This window comes from Muntiacus reevesi, chromosome 7, assembly GCF_963930625.1.
Source record: "Muntiacus reevesi chromosome 7, mMunRee1.1, whole genome shotgun sequence".
Lineage (NCBI taxonomy): Eukaryota > Metazoa > Chordata > Mammalia > Artiodactyla > Cervidae > Muntiacus > Muntiacus reevesi.
In genome coordinates, this window is record NC_089255.1 from 14,772,863 (window position 1) to 14,787,599 (window position 14,737).

At 39.4% G+C, this 14,737-nt stretch overlaps 1 protein-coding gene across 1 annotated transcript in view; it reads left to right on the forward strand.

Annotated features, from left to right (window-relative positions):
* Positions 1 to 2,068: 2,068 nt before the first annotated feature.
* PIAS1 (protein inhibitor of activated STAT 1) overlaps positions 2,069 to 14,737 on the forward strand; it is a 125,678-nt gene continuing 113,009 nt past the window's right edge. Inside the window, exon 1 of the mRNA XM_065940831.1 lies at positions 2,069 to 2,100. Coding sequence (XP_065796903.1) covers positions 2,077 to 2,100 — 24 coding nt within the window. The 5' untranslated portion in view covers positions 2,069 to 2,076. The remainder of the gene's footprint in view (positions 2,101 to 14,737) is intronic.

The following is a 14,737-nucleotide window of genomic DNA, read 5'->3' on the forward strand; positions in this document are numbered from 1 at the left end:
AAAATTTTGCAATGAATCATTTTTGAAAATGTTATGGTAACAACTTGCATTTATAATATACACAGGTTGGAACAAAAACCTAATGGAGCAAAATGTGATTGATAACGGCGATCATAAGTTGTATAACGAACACTTGATCAAGTTTAAGCTCTAACACTGTGATGTTAATTGTCTCATTTTCTAAAAACATATCAATACATCTCTGGTCAATAACTTTTGGATAACAAAAGACATATTAATATGTCTCTGATCAATAATATTTTAAGTAACCAGTTGGATTTCTGAATCTGGGTTTTGGTGGAGTATCTGGGCTGGACAGAAATCTGAGTGTCATCACAGATTTAGACTTAGAGTCAACAAGATCACCTGGGGAGAGTAAAATTAAAGAGAATGGGATAAGGACTGAACCCTGGAGCACTGCAACATTGAGAAAAAGAGGGAAAAAACAACAAATGATTTTGAAAAGGAGGCTCAGGGAGGGAGCAGAAAATCAGGAAAATAAGATATTGAGGGGAGTTCAGGTGGAAAAGTGTTTCTAAAGAAAGGAAGCAATCTGCTGGGCTATCAATTTAGATAAGAATAGAGAATTGGCAATTGGCTTTGAAAACCTGGAGATCATAAGTCATCTTGATAAGTGATGTTGATGAGGGAAGTCCAAGCTGGATCAGAGTAGGCGGAGAAGTAAATGTGAAGTGAGAAAGTGGGAAAGAGCACTGTAGAGAGCTCTTCAAAAACCCGTGCATTTATGCAGTAAAGAGAGCTGAGAAATTGGGCAGTTCCGGAGGAACTTTTGGAGTCAGGAAGTTTATTTTAGATGGGAGGAGTTTCAGTATGTTTATTTGGATATAGAAATAATCTAATGGGTGGGGGGAATTAATGATGCTGGAGGGCAGGGTAATTGCAGGAGGAACATGGGAGAGGGAAAAAGTCAGTTTCCTGGTGGAGGGACTGGCTTTTATAGGCACAGGAAAACTTCTAGTAACCCAAATGTTCCCACACCTATAAGAGTAGTTTTAATGCTGAGAGGACATATGATATCTTTTCCATCAGGTGTGACACAAACTTAAGCAGCAATAAGTGGAGTTTAGGAGGAGGATTTTAGTAGAGAGGGAAAGGTATGAAATAATTCTTTCAACACTTCTTAAATGTCAATTTCATGGAGAAAGTCCTTGCAGGGTTAAGTGCATCTCCTTCCAACCCCCTTTTCTCTCGCTGGACCATTTCTTCATTTTTGGTACTCAACACCATTTGTAATCGTATCTTTATTGGTTCACTTGTCTGTTTCCCACATTAGAGAACTACAGGGAGACAGGGACTTTGTTTCATTATATTTAATTTCCGAAAGTATATGTGTATATAGCCCTTATAAGCAGGGCTGGTACATAGTCGCTAAATAAATATTTGTGAAAACAAATAAGTTAATGAATGAACGTCCTCAACCTCTTTTAAGTACTGATTTGGGCAAGTCACTTTTGCTATCTGAGCTTCTATGTCTGAACATATATACTACAAAAAATTGTAATCTCTCCCCTGCCTACCTCACTGCTTCATGATGAGGAAGATCTGAGCTAATAAACCTGGGAATGCTTCAAGTGATCCTTGAGAAGTAACGGATTGTTATTTGCAGCCCACGTGAAGCCTCGCAGGTAGCAGGTGTTGAAAAGGACTTGCTGATTAGGGGAGAGGGGCATTGCTGTTTCCTCTGGTTGCAGGTATAGAAGCTTTGCAGAAGGGCTCCATAGGCCGCGGAGGGGCGGGGCTCAGGCCAGTAGCCCTCCAGCTCCGGCCTTTCCCTGGAGGCGCCAGCCGGGCAAGGATGGGGGGCGGGGAGGAAGGGGGGAGTAACTGTCAAACCTCCTCGCTTGGCGCCATTATTTAAATAGTACGTACCCGCCTCGCAGCTCTACGTGCCCGGGGCGGGGCTGCGAGCGCGCGGAGCGGGGCGGAGGCCCGGGGCGGGCCGGGGAGGTGGAGGGGAGAGAGGGGACGGGCCGGGGCGGGGCCAGGCTGGCTAGAGGGGCGGGTCTAGCGGCGGCCCCCGGCGAGGTTCACTGCGCTTGCGCTGACAGACGCAAGATGGCGGACAGTGCGGAACTAAAGGTAAAGCGCAGCTCGAATTCACTTCTAATATTCAGCCGCGGAGACGGCGCCGCTTGTGCCGGGGGGGATGGGTCCGACCCTGGGGGGCCGCTCGGGCTTGACTCCACATGGGCCTGGAGTTGTAGAGAGGATCGGCGCGCCTGGCCCCAGTTGAGGGGGCCCGGCAGCGGCGGGCCGCGGGCCCCGGGTGCCTCGGGGGCGCTGACGGGTCGTCCCCGGCGTGTTATTGTTGTGGGCGCCTCTGGCGGGGGTGGCGGGGGAAGAGATCGGGAGTCCGGAGGTGGGGGCCGCGGCTGTCTCTGGGGCTCAGCTTCCTCACCTTCCTGGCAGCCTCCCCGCCCCCCGTGAGGAGCGGGGGCAGGGGATGGGTGTTCATGTTGGGGGGATTGGGAAACCTCCCCGCCGCGGCTTCCTCTTCCTCCTTTGCAGTCCCGGGCTGCTGTCAGGCGCTCCTCTCAGACCCCCGGGAACTTGGCTCTGGCCGCCCCGCCCCTCCGTGGCTCCCTGCCGCCCCCGCCCCGGACTCGGCTCTCCCCGGTTACCCGCCTGTCAGGAGGCGCCCGGGGTGCCCGTTTGTGGGCAGCGCGATCCTGGGGCGATGGAGTGGGGATGTGGGGGAGAAGCTCCAGTAAAGTTTAGTGAACCCCAGGCTGGCGTTGAGGTTCGACTGGGGGGTAGCGGGGGAGTCTGCCTGGGCGGGACGGTACTCTTTCTCTCTGATTCCGGGCAACCGCGGGGAGAAACCCCCTCGAAGGGTGTGTATTTGGAAGCAATGGTAGGTGGTGGGAAGCAGCAACTCTCCCTTCTTTTCCATCTCTTCCTTTTGGCTTGGTGTGGAGGGTGAGAGGAGCCTTCGGGGGTCTCTGCACACACCATGATGGCGATGCTATAGCTGATGGAGGTGAATGGTTCGTGTTTATATCCCCCCGTTGCCTTTTGTTTGTAGGGACATCTTGCTGGCCATGTTGATTTGAACAAAATTGTCCCCTCATCCTACTTCAACCTCCAATTAAATAGAACGTTCCTCCGTTCCTCTCAACTGTACCAATTACTCACGCCTCGCGAAATTGGATGAAAGGGTGCCCCCTTTTCCCCGCTTTTTCTCCCACCCCAGTCTTCTTTACCTGATGATGGCTTCTTTACCGAAGCAGATATACCACTACACAAGCAGTTGGGGGAGGGGGGTGGAACCCTTGTGATTGGATTGTGACAAATGGGGCTCCGCTTGAATAATTTTGGTTTAGTAGCAAGCAGTTTTTAACTAACGCGTATTATTTCGAGGCTCTGAACGCGATATTCCCTTCTCTGTGGCTTCCTATGTGTGAACCGAGCAGCTGGTTGTATCCTGACCCAGAGAACTGACATCGCTGTCAGTGGAGATTGGGGTATACAGTTGTAAATCTTTGGGGAAGAGTCGTCTTTTCCTAATTAGTAAAAATTATTTAAAGAATTATCTCTGTTATAGTGAAACGATAACTCCTAGAACAGGCAAACGCCAGGTTTGTTTCTGGAGAGTTTTTCAGTGGAAAGCTTCGCCGAGAGATCGTTTTTCCCAATAATTTTTCAGTGTTAACATTACAAAATTTGTATAGTTAGACTCTGCCTTTGAGTGTCATTCTTTTTAATTTACTTCTAATTGCAAATTAAGGGAGAGCAAATCTAGAATGGGTGGTTTCGTTTTTTCTAGTTTGAAACTATTGACTTAAATGAAAAAGCCCCAGGGATTTGAATATTTGGAGGTAATTAACTCTTAAAATAAAAAAGTATGCAACTTTAAGGTACATGTTTTCTGTAGTTGTAAAATGTAGTCACTATGTCGCTGTGATCTTTGCATTCTAGTATTTATTTTGTTCGGAATCCTTCTGATTGATAGCTAAACAGTTCTGTTATACGTGGACTACAGAGTAAAGCTGAAAAGCCTGTGCTGGCTATGTTGTCACTCTTGATGTTGTCCAAAGAAACTGGTATGGAAAGCACATGCTGGGAGATTTCCTCCTTTGTTCTTTCTCATTTTAAGAAAGTGCCTTTGGGGATAGATCAGATCCCTGGTGTGAGTCTTGTTAGGTAAAGTTTCTCTTTACAAAAATGAGCCTGCATCAGATAAATGCTAAACACATGGGGGGGAAACATTATTTTTCTAAAACTGGTCTCCTGTTTTGCTCTCTCCAGAATTTCTTTGAGTTTTTCTAAAGGAGTTTTTTCTACTATTACGTTCTGTTGTACAGTGTTTTTTTCTTCAAATTGTAATAACTGTTCTTGACATACTGGTCTGTCGTTGTGTGTACCAAGTACTTTGAGGAGCTGTGATAAATTGCTTAGTTGGTGATAGCTGTGTTAAACATTTTGTTTATATTTGATTGTGGTTACATTTGCTGCTTTTTTTTTTTTTTAAGGGGTGGAGATGATCTTAGGAACGCCTACTATAGTTATTTGAGAATGTGTATATATAATTTTCTCTGCAGTAAGCTTTGGAAGATACTTTTGGAAATTATATTTTCTAAGTGATTTTGTGTGTGTGTGTGTGTGGTTTTTGGAGGTAGATAGCATTTATTCCTAATAAGGAATGAAAAGTCAGAGTAAGAATTAAGAAAAACTCAGATTTTTTTTTTTTAAGTGTTAGGTGACAGCACAGTATTCCAATGGATTTTCAACTATGAGGCTTAGAGTAAATACAGTGATTTGTTACCTTAATTATGAATACAGTCCATAGCAAAAAGAAATGTGGGTTGTAAATTTTTTTCCTCATGACCCATTTTAGTGAGTCCCTTTAAATCTATAACAAATCTGCAGGATCAGATGGGGAAAATGGATAGATCTGTATCTCTTGCAAGTGCAAGCTGCAACACTTATAGATACTGCCAATAAAAATTAGATTGTGAGTCATACATATCAAAAAATTCTCTGTACTCATTTGTTTATGGAAGGTTTAATTTTTCATTAGGGGAATACCCATAAATGACATTTGTAAGAATGTAGAGAGTGAGCATTTTATTATCTCTAGGAGCTTAAAAGCAGGAGGGTGTGATGGCCAGATGATCTTGGAAGTTAACCTGACAGCTTCATGTAACTTCTCTTAAAGCTCTTTAAAAAAAAATTACAAATATTTTTTGCATTAAAAGTCAGATTAGGTTATATTGCCATCTTACCTCAGGAGGAACAGTGGAAAGGAAGAAATTGATTATCATTTAGTGAAGTAAATAATGGAATTCAAGGGGAAGAGAAATCATACTTTAAAAACCATACCTTTAAAAGTAGTATCTATACAAGCCTGTCAGAAAATTATGTTGTTGTATCCTGCCTCCGTTTTCAAGAACTAGCCATTTAATTTTGGTCTTTGTGGTGTAATTTGTCTGTTTTTATTTTAGATGGAAGCAAGTAAATCTGACAATTTATTCATGAGTTTGATTTGAATCTCCATAACTTGCCTTGCTGAAGTGCCACATTTAGATGGCTTTTGTTTTAAATCACCATTTTTATGAACAGCATTTAAAAACAATTTGTAAGACACTCTGGTTTTTAAGTATTTCATATAATAGTTTTGAAATGTCTCCTATTCCTCTGCTGTTTTCTCCTGGGTGATCGTGTTGTCTCTCTTCAAAGAGTCTCTTGTAATCCCTGTTGATTGCAGCAGTGCTTAGTGGCGAGTCCATAGCTGATTAACCTTGGGTTTCTTCTGGTGAACTCCATCAACGTGCTGCTCCAGGGTTCTTGCAAAGGCTTTTGAGTTCAGGATAATTTGTACCCTTTCTTGCTCATAACTAGGGATAAGAAAAGAAAATGGCTTAGAGTTGTAGTAGGGATGGGAGGAATTGTCTAAGTTTCTGAAAAACTGCAGTGTTTATAATGAGATGTAGTCTTCAAAAACAAAACCGCTGGTCATTGCGTCATAGAATTGGTTGTAGTGTATTCTGCTCTGGCATCAAGTACCTTGGTTTTGTTTTGTTTTTTAATATATGTATTTGAATAATACCTTATATGGTACTTGGCAGTTGATAATTTATCACATTATCACATTTGATTTTTCCATCAGTTCTTTGAGATAGGAAAGGCAGGTAGTATCTCCCTTTTATTGATAAAGTATGCCAAGAAAGGGTAAATGACTAGTCCAAGGTCATACAAATGAAAGTGGCAGGGATTTGAGCCTAGGACTTTGTGATTTCAAAACTCTGTGCTGTAGGCTGCCTTCAAGGTGCCATGTCAGTCCTGGAACCCTTGAGGGTGCCTCGCTCACAAAGAATTCTAGTTATGTTGTTGCTAATACTTTCCCTCTTGCTCTGTGCCAAGGTATTTTTGGATATTCCTTGGGCTTTTTGCAGGGAAGAGTTTGGAGTTTGTTAGTTGGAATCATAGGCATTAATTCTTTCAAATATCATTTTACTTGAGGAAACTGCAGAGAATACTGAAAAGTAAGCACAAAAATAAATAACACCTGTAATCTCAGTACTTAGAAATATCATGGATAGCATCTGGGTATACATTTAGACTTTCTCTCTTAGAGCAAATGCATATGTATATTCAACACAAAAGAGAAATCATACTCTCTATTTGTAATCTGCTGTTTTCATGGCTATCTTTCCAGGGTAGTCAGTATAGGTCTTTATGATCCTTTGAAAGGTAACATTGTCTTTTATTCAGCTGATACCTTATCACTGGACTTATGTGGTGGCTCAGAAGGTAAAGAATCTTCCTGCAGTGAAGGAGACCTGGGTTTGATCCCTGAGTCGGGAAGTTCCCCTGGAGAAGGAAATGGCAACCCACTCCAGTATTCTTGTCTGGATAATTCCATAGACGGCTACAGTCCACGGGGTCGCAGAGTCGGACACGACTCATTGACTAACACACACACGCATCCAATCACTGGACAATTGGGTTACTTCTACTTTTTGCTTTTTTAAACAATGACTTGACAAACAATCTGATACAAAAGTTTGCCAGTGTTTTATTCTAACTAAATGTATGTAATCTCCAGACCATTTTTTGTGCTTCAGGAACAGTGTAAATAGTGTTTGGATTAGGTGAAGTGTTCAGTGAAAAGTAATTTTTGATTTGTTCATTGTCTATACCTTTCTTATTTCTATTCCTATAAATCTGTCAGATAAGGTTATAAAATGATGAGATTATTTTAAAATGATCAGATATTTTAAAATGATGAGATCATTATAAAATGCTGGGAGATAGATTTTTTATAAGTCAACTTTATATAAATGTTCTGAATCAGAACATTTGATTAAGTGTGAAATAGATTATGAAAATAGAAATAGATTTGAGAATATTTGCTTTAGCCGTACTTTTAATCTCAAAGCAAAGCGTTGCTATAGTATAAAATTGGTAGGTGACATTGTTTCGGGGAGGCTGTTAAAGTGAGGAGGTTCCTTCGGCAGTGAAAACATTTATTCTGTCTTAAAGAACCTATGGGTTAAATCAGTTAATAAAACCATATGTGAATTGAATTAAAAATATTACTTGTGCAACATCTGAAAAGTACTACACTGTGGAAGGAGCAGCTGATGAAATTAAAGATATGAAATTGATCAAACTCTAAATTTTGACATATTAAATTTGGTCCTCACCTAAAACTTCAGCATTTATGTAACAAATTGTATCACTAGGAATTTTTGGAGATAGGTGATAGAGAAATTTAAAAATATTAAGTTTTCCTTTACTACAATTTAAGAAATAGTGCTAATTATTATGCATTTTTTGCTACTCTTACTGCAAAGTGTTTGTGACTTTGTGACTACTACCTCCTCTTCCATGTTAAAAATTGTGGAACTCCTATTGGTTTTGATTCTGTCTACTCTTCGTTTCATGGTAGCACATGAAACAAACTCCCTAAGTCTCCCCTCCCCTCAGAATTTTCTGGTAAAACTTCATTCTTAGTCATGAACTTCTGAAATTCATCAAAATGAGGAAATCTTTGTTTCCTTTTCTGCTTCACCTTAGATCAAGAAACAAATCAAACATAAATCCTTTGAACATTTAGCTGGTAACTTTGAAATATCAATAACTTTCATAAGACTGTTGTATATGTTCCTGTTTTCAAAAACTTCATCTCTTTCTTACCTTTCCTGCTATTCTTCTCTTCTTTTAATTTCCCCCTTTGGTTGCCCAAAGGTCAGTTTTCCCCAAACACTCCTTTCATCCTGTCACTCTACTGGCTTTTCATTGAAAACAGGATCAAGTTTTAGCTCTCAGTTTAGTATTCAAGATTTTCTAGTCTGACCCCAGTACGTTTCGTGTGTATGTTTTGCCTCCTCCACTGTATATAGCAAGTGTCTTACTTAGAGCCAGAGCTAAGTAGTTTGCTTTCTGTTGTTGACTAGTGTTCTGCCTTGTATACCACCCCATTTCCCCTCATCCCTGCCCTGTGGACACAGTAGGTGCCTAAGGTATATTTGTCAAATTGCATTCAAGATATATTTCTGTTAGTGAGGGGCAGATGCATGTACTTCAATAACAGTCTTAAGTTGTCAGTGTTCTGAGATAGGGTCATGTTGTCATACTTTTTTTCATGGCTGCTTCGTAGATGAATAACATTCAATCCAGAATAATTTATGAAGACTGATTTCAGTTCAGTTCAGTCACTCAGTTGTGTTTGACTCTTTGTGACCCCATGCACTGCAGCACACCAGGCCTCCCTGTCCATCACCAATTCCCGGAGCCTACTCAAACTCTTGTCCATCGCGTTGGTGATGCCATCCAACCATCTCATCTTCTGTCGTCCCCTTCTCTCCCGCCTTCAGTCTTTCCCAGCATCAGAGTCTTTTTTCAGTGCATCAGGTGGCCAAAGTATTGGAGTTTCAGTTTCAACATCAGTCCTTCCAGTGAATATTCAGGACTGATTTCCTTTAGGATGGACTGGTTGGATCTCCTTACAGTCCAAGGAACTCTCAAGAGTCTTCTCCAACATCACAGTTCAAAAGCATCAATTTTTCGGTGCTCAGCTTTCTTTGTAGTCCAACTCTCACATCCATACATAACTACTGGAAAAACCATAGCTTTGACTAGATGGACCTTTGTTGGTAAAGTAGCGTCTCTGCTTTTTAATATGCTGTCTTGGAAGACTGTTTTAGGTTTACCTTTCACATTTCTTTAAGTTATATAGATAATAAATGAATACATTTCTCATTGTAATGATACAGCAGTAAGTAGTGTAAAATTTTAAGTCTTCATTTTCACCCCACCCACCCTTTGCCCCTTGCAACCACTTTGGTATCCTATTTTTTGAGGCAGAAAGAACATAAGCTTTATTGAGGTATAATTCACATACCATGCTTTTCATCTGTTTACATGTACAATTAAATGGTACTTTAATATTAATATATTCACAAAGTTGTGTGACTGTTACTGCAACCAATTTCAGGATATTTTTCCCTTTCCCCTCCAAGAAATCTTGCATTCTTTAGCTATCACCCCTATTGCCCACAACTCATTCACCCTCAGGCAACTGCTTATCTGCTTTCTGTCCCTATAAATTTGCCTATATTGAACACTTCATATAAATGGAATCACATATAGCCTTTTGTGTATTCATTTTTCTGTGTGTGGACATTTAATTGTGTCTGTATAGTGTTTGTAATTTATTGTATATGTCTAGATTTGAAACAAATTAGGGATATAGAACTCAGTATTTATTAAATGAATGTACATACATTGCTATACATAATCTTATTATACATGGTATCCTTTGACTTGCTTTTTTCACTTAACAGTATACTGTGTTGAAGCTCTTTCCATTGCGTGTTCCAAAGTGAGAATATTTCTCTCTTTTTTACATTGCAGATATTTCATATGTATATTTGTAGAGGTTTAGCTTGTGGATTTATCAGTGTATATGTCTAAAAATTCTTAACTTGTCTTGATGGTTTTGCTAAATTTTTTTAATAGTTGACAATGTTTAATGTAACTCCAGTAAAGTTATATTTGAGGTTCCCTTAAAAATAGGAATGAAAACTGTAACAGGTAAGGGTTGTTTGGCTTGAGGAGAAATGGAATGTAGGCTCTTGATGGCGTGCTAGCAGTACATAGCCAAAGCAATTCATTTTGTATTTGGGTTTTTGAATGTGAGCAAGCCTGTTTTTAGCTTCATGGCATACTGCTTAAAATAGAATTTAAACATGCTTTCTTATGCTTTATGGTGAATTTTAAGACTTTTGCTTGTAACCACGTAAGTGTAATCTCAAAAATAAGATCTGAAAGATTTTAGGGTAAATATTTTTCTCATATATTAAAATTATCAGTCTGATCTGTGGGCTTCTGTGAGTTACCCCAAAAAGGGAATGTAGAGGCACCTAGCTCAGAGTCTAATATGGTAGGTATTTGGTAATTATTTGTTACTTATTTAGGAAGTATCTATCATATTCTGTTTGAGTTATGACTGTGAATGAAGTGTTAGATATCAGTTGGTTTGAGAATGTCGTCATGTAACTGCTACTATTAAGTCACTTCAGTCATGTCGGACTCTTTGCGACTCTATGGCCCGTAGCCTGCCAGGCTCCTCTGTCCATAGAATTCTCCCGGCAAGAATACTGGAGTGGATTGTCATGCCTTCCTCCAGGGGATCTTCCCTACCCAGGGATTGAACTTCTGTCTCTTATGTCTCCTGCATTGGCAGGCAGGTTCTTTACCACTAGCACCACCTGGGAAGCCCATTACCAGGTAGACGTGTATTTAAACACTCTTACAGAGGGATATATACCAAAAATATTTGTTTCTTAATCACCCAAGTAATGCATCAGCTATTACAGTGGTTCACAAAGTCTGTTTCCCACACCTCTGGTAGTTCTCCAGACTCTTTCTGGGGATCCTGAAGGTCAAAACTTTGCTCAATAAAAGTAAGGCATTATTTGCTATATTGAAAGTGGTAGTCATTCTGTCATGTCCGACTCTTTGTGACCCCATGGATTGTAGCCTGCTAGGCTCCTCTGTCCATGGGGATTCTCCAGGTAAGAATACTGGAGTAGGTAGTCACTCCCTTCTCCCGGGGATCTTCTCAACCCAGGGATTGAACCCAGGTCTCCTACATTGCAAGCAAATTCTTTACCATCTGAGACATCAGGGAAGCCCATTAACTATGTTGGCATTTGCATAATCAGTGGTGGGTAAAATTGCATGAATTAAGGCAGTAGTATTAAACGTTACTAGTTTGGGATATCATTGTGTACTTCAATTAAGATGATGAAGCAGTAAAACTTAATTTTATTATGTCTCAGTCCTTGAGCACATTTTAAAGTATATTTTGTGTGATGAAAGTCCAGTAAACCACTTTTACTAAATACCAAATCTGATGGCTAATTCACGAAAAAGAATTTGTACAGTTGTTTGAGTTGCATGCTGAACTAGCTGCTTTTTAAATAGGGTATCATTTTTATTTTAAAGAATGGCTGACAAAGTACGAAGACTTGGGTATTTGGCAGACATTTTCTCAAAACTAAATCAAGTGAGTTTGCACCACACTGACAGTATTTGTTGCTAATGATAAAATTCTAGCTCTCAAGTGAAAATAGAATTTTTGAAGACTTGTGTTTACCACTTTGAGCTTGATAGTTTCCCAATACTTGACTTTTTTTGGTATAAGATCAGTGGTGCTATTAATGAATGTCATATAGCGAAGTTGTATAGTGAAAGGGTCAAAATCAACATTGGCAGGACTACATAACTCTCAACTGTTATTTTCTAAATAATCAATGCACGGTATTACAAAATGGTAAAATGATCCATTGGAAATGTAACATAGATCAATGGATTTCAGTACCTAAGAGTAGGAAATGTTCATTGATTCACATTCCATATTGGAGCAGCCTTTAAGAAACTGCCACTTGTTGAGTTTTGGTGAAGGATGAAAGAATATCCGTATCTGAAAAAAAAAACAACAAAAAACAAAGTGGAAGTCACTTTGTTGTATCCCACTCTTTGCAACCCTATGGGCTGTAGCCTACCAGGTTTCTCTGTCCATGGACTTTTTCAATCACGAATACTGGAGTGGGTTGTCATTTCCTGCACCAGAGGATCTTCCGAACCCAGGAATTGAACCCAGGTCTCCCACATTGCAGGCGGATTCTTTAATGTTTCAGCTACCAGGGAAGCCCCAGTTACCTGGGAGAGCTATTGAAATATTGCATCTTTTCTCACTACGTACCTGCATGAGGCTGAATTTTCTTCATGTACTTCAGAACAGCCTAATGCAGATTGAATATGAAAGTGGATATGAAAATAAATCTGTCTTTATTAAACCAAACATTAAAGAACTTTGCAAAAATGTCACATAATGACTATTTTTGCTTTTTTTGTTTTTGAATAGTTTGTTTAATTTAATATTTTGATTTAGCAAGCAATGTATTATATTTTAAATGACAATCTTTCAAAATTTTGTTTTAATTTCTGTTTTTCTTTGAAAGTTTTAAGTTATGGTAATATATGCATAACTTGAATTTTTACTTCTTGTCCACTTCTAAGTGTATACAGTTTAATGCTATTAAATATATTTACATCGTTATGCAACCAATATCCAGAACATTTTATAAAACTAAAATTATATCCATTAGACAACAATTCCAGTTTTAACTTCTAATACAGTAAACATGAATAGATTTAATCAGCAGAGTTTTTTGGAGGGAGGGATCCTCTATTTTCAAGACTATTAAAAAACAGAGAGTCAAAACTTTTGAGACTCTGAACACTCTTCTTATGTAAGATACACAGTGTAGCTTAAAATGGGAGTATCCTTCTCATCTTCTTATCCATGGTATTTTTTATAATTTAAAAGAAAAAACTTTTGCTTATAGATAATAGTGATCCATTTTCAAGGCAAGTTTGCTAAGCAGAGCTGTTTAATTGTATCCTGTGTCTCTATAGTAAAAATGCTAGGCAGTAATGGTTTGCATTGCATTGATTGGCATCACCGACTCAATGGACATGAGTTTGAGTAGGCTCCGGGAGTTGGTGATGAACAGGGAAGGTTGGCGTGCTGCAGTCCACGGCGTGGCAAGTCGGACACCACTGAGTGACTGAACTGAACTGAATAAATGTGCTCCAATATTTTCAGTCAGTAATGGTGTGGGAATTGTGTGATTTTTTTATTTTTTCAAGGTTATGTCTCAACCCTTGATCGCCATTTTTTTTTCTATAGTAGGGGATGGAAATAGCTCGAATAAATGAAAAATCCATACAGATGTTCTCTAGCCTAATTTTAGCTGATAATTTCCTCTTTAGCAGATCTTATTAGCTCTTGCATGCATACGTGCTCAGTTGTGTCTGACTCTTTGCAACCTCATGAACTGTAGCCTGCCAGGCTCCTCTGTGTCCATGGGATTTCCCAGGCAAGAATACTGGAGTGGGTTGCCATTTCCTACTCCAGGGGATCTTCTCAACTCAGGAATGGCACCCTCGTCACTTTTGCATTTTTACCATTGTACAACCTGCGAAGCCCCATTATCAGCTCTTACCACATATATATATATATATATATATATAAAAGATGGTTGATTTGCATTTGACGTATTTTGTTTTCTCCCTTTCTCTGTTGTATTAAAGTGGGACCTAGAGATTACAGGATTGAATGCTTTTCACTTTCAACTACTCTTTAAAGTTGTTTGAAAAACTTCAGCCTCTGTGTCTCAAGCATCTTTCTGCAGGATGTCAAGCTAAGATTGGAAAAAGGAGGATTTTTGTAAATTATCTGCTTAAGACAGGCAGTAGAGCCATGCGTAATTGATCTCTACCTTTTACTTAACTTTGAATCTCTGCATTCCCGATATAGTTAAGAAAGTTAATTGTTTCTCCTCAACTTTCACATATGAATGATTTTGATTAATAAAAATAGCTTTTTATTTTGAAAAATTTATATATATAGGCTTTTAGATTCCTGTGTCTCTTTTGTCTTGCTGTCTGCCCCTGCCCACAACCCTTTCTGCCCCATGGTTTTTAAAAAGTATTGTATTGTTTTTTTCCGCCAAACTAAGTTAAAGTAGTCAAAATCTTTAGGAGCAGGAGAAATATAAATAAGTGAACATTGAAATTAATGATTTTACTCAGTTTCTGTTAAATCTTTGACAAATCTTAGCTTTTCAGAAAATTAAAGACTTGTTTTATCTGTTGATTGAAACTCCAGTTTGAAGTATGGTATAATTCTAAATAGACATTTTCTGTTCTTTACTCTCGTAAACTAAAGATGATTTCTGTATTGTATGGAGTAAAGAGTGACGTTTTAGTTCTTGAACCTTTGCAAGTGGCCTGTCTGGAAGTTTTAGGATCTTTATGATGTGTGCTCAGACTTCATGACATGGAAACTGCATGTGGATGTTTTCTCATTCATTGTGCTGCAGTCCTCGGTGGCGCTGTCCGGAGGTGCTTTTATTTCTGAGAGATTTTCTTGTATTAGCCCTTAAGCCCTTTTCTTCCTTTCCTGTTCTGTGTTTTGTCAGAGGAATGGACCTATGCATTTTCTTTTCTTTTCTTTTTTTTTTTAAGCAATAATTATTGTTCCTTGAGCTTGTAAATTTTTTTTTCTTCCTTTATTCTTTATGCTTCCTTTTTGTTGTTGTTCAGTCACGTCCAGCTCTTTGCCACTCCATGGATGGCAGCACACCAGGCTTCCCTGTCCTTCACCATCTCTTGGAGCTTACTCAAACTCACATCC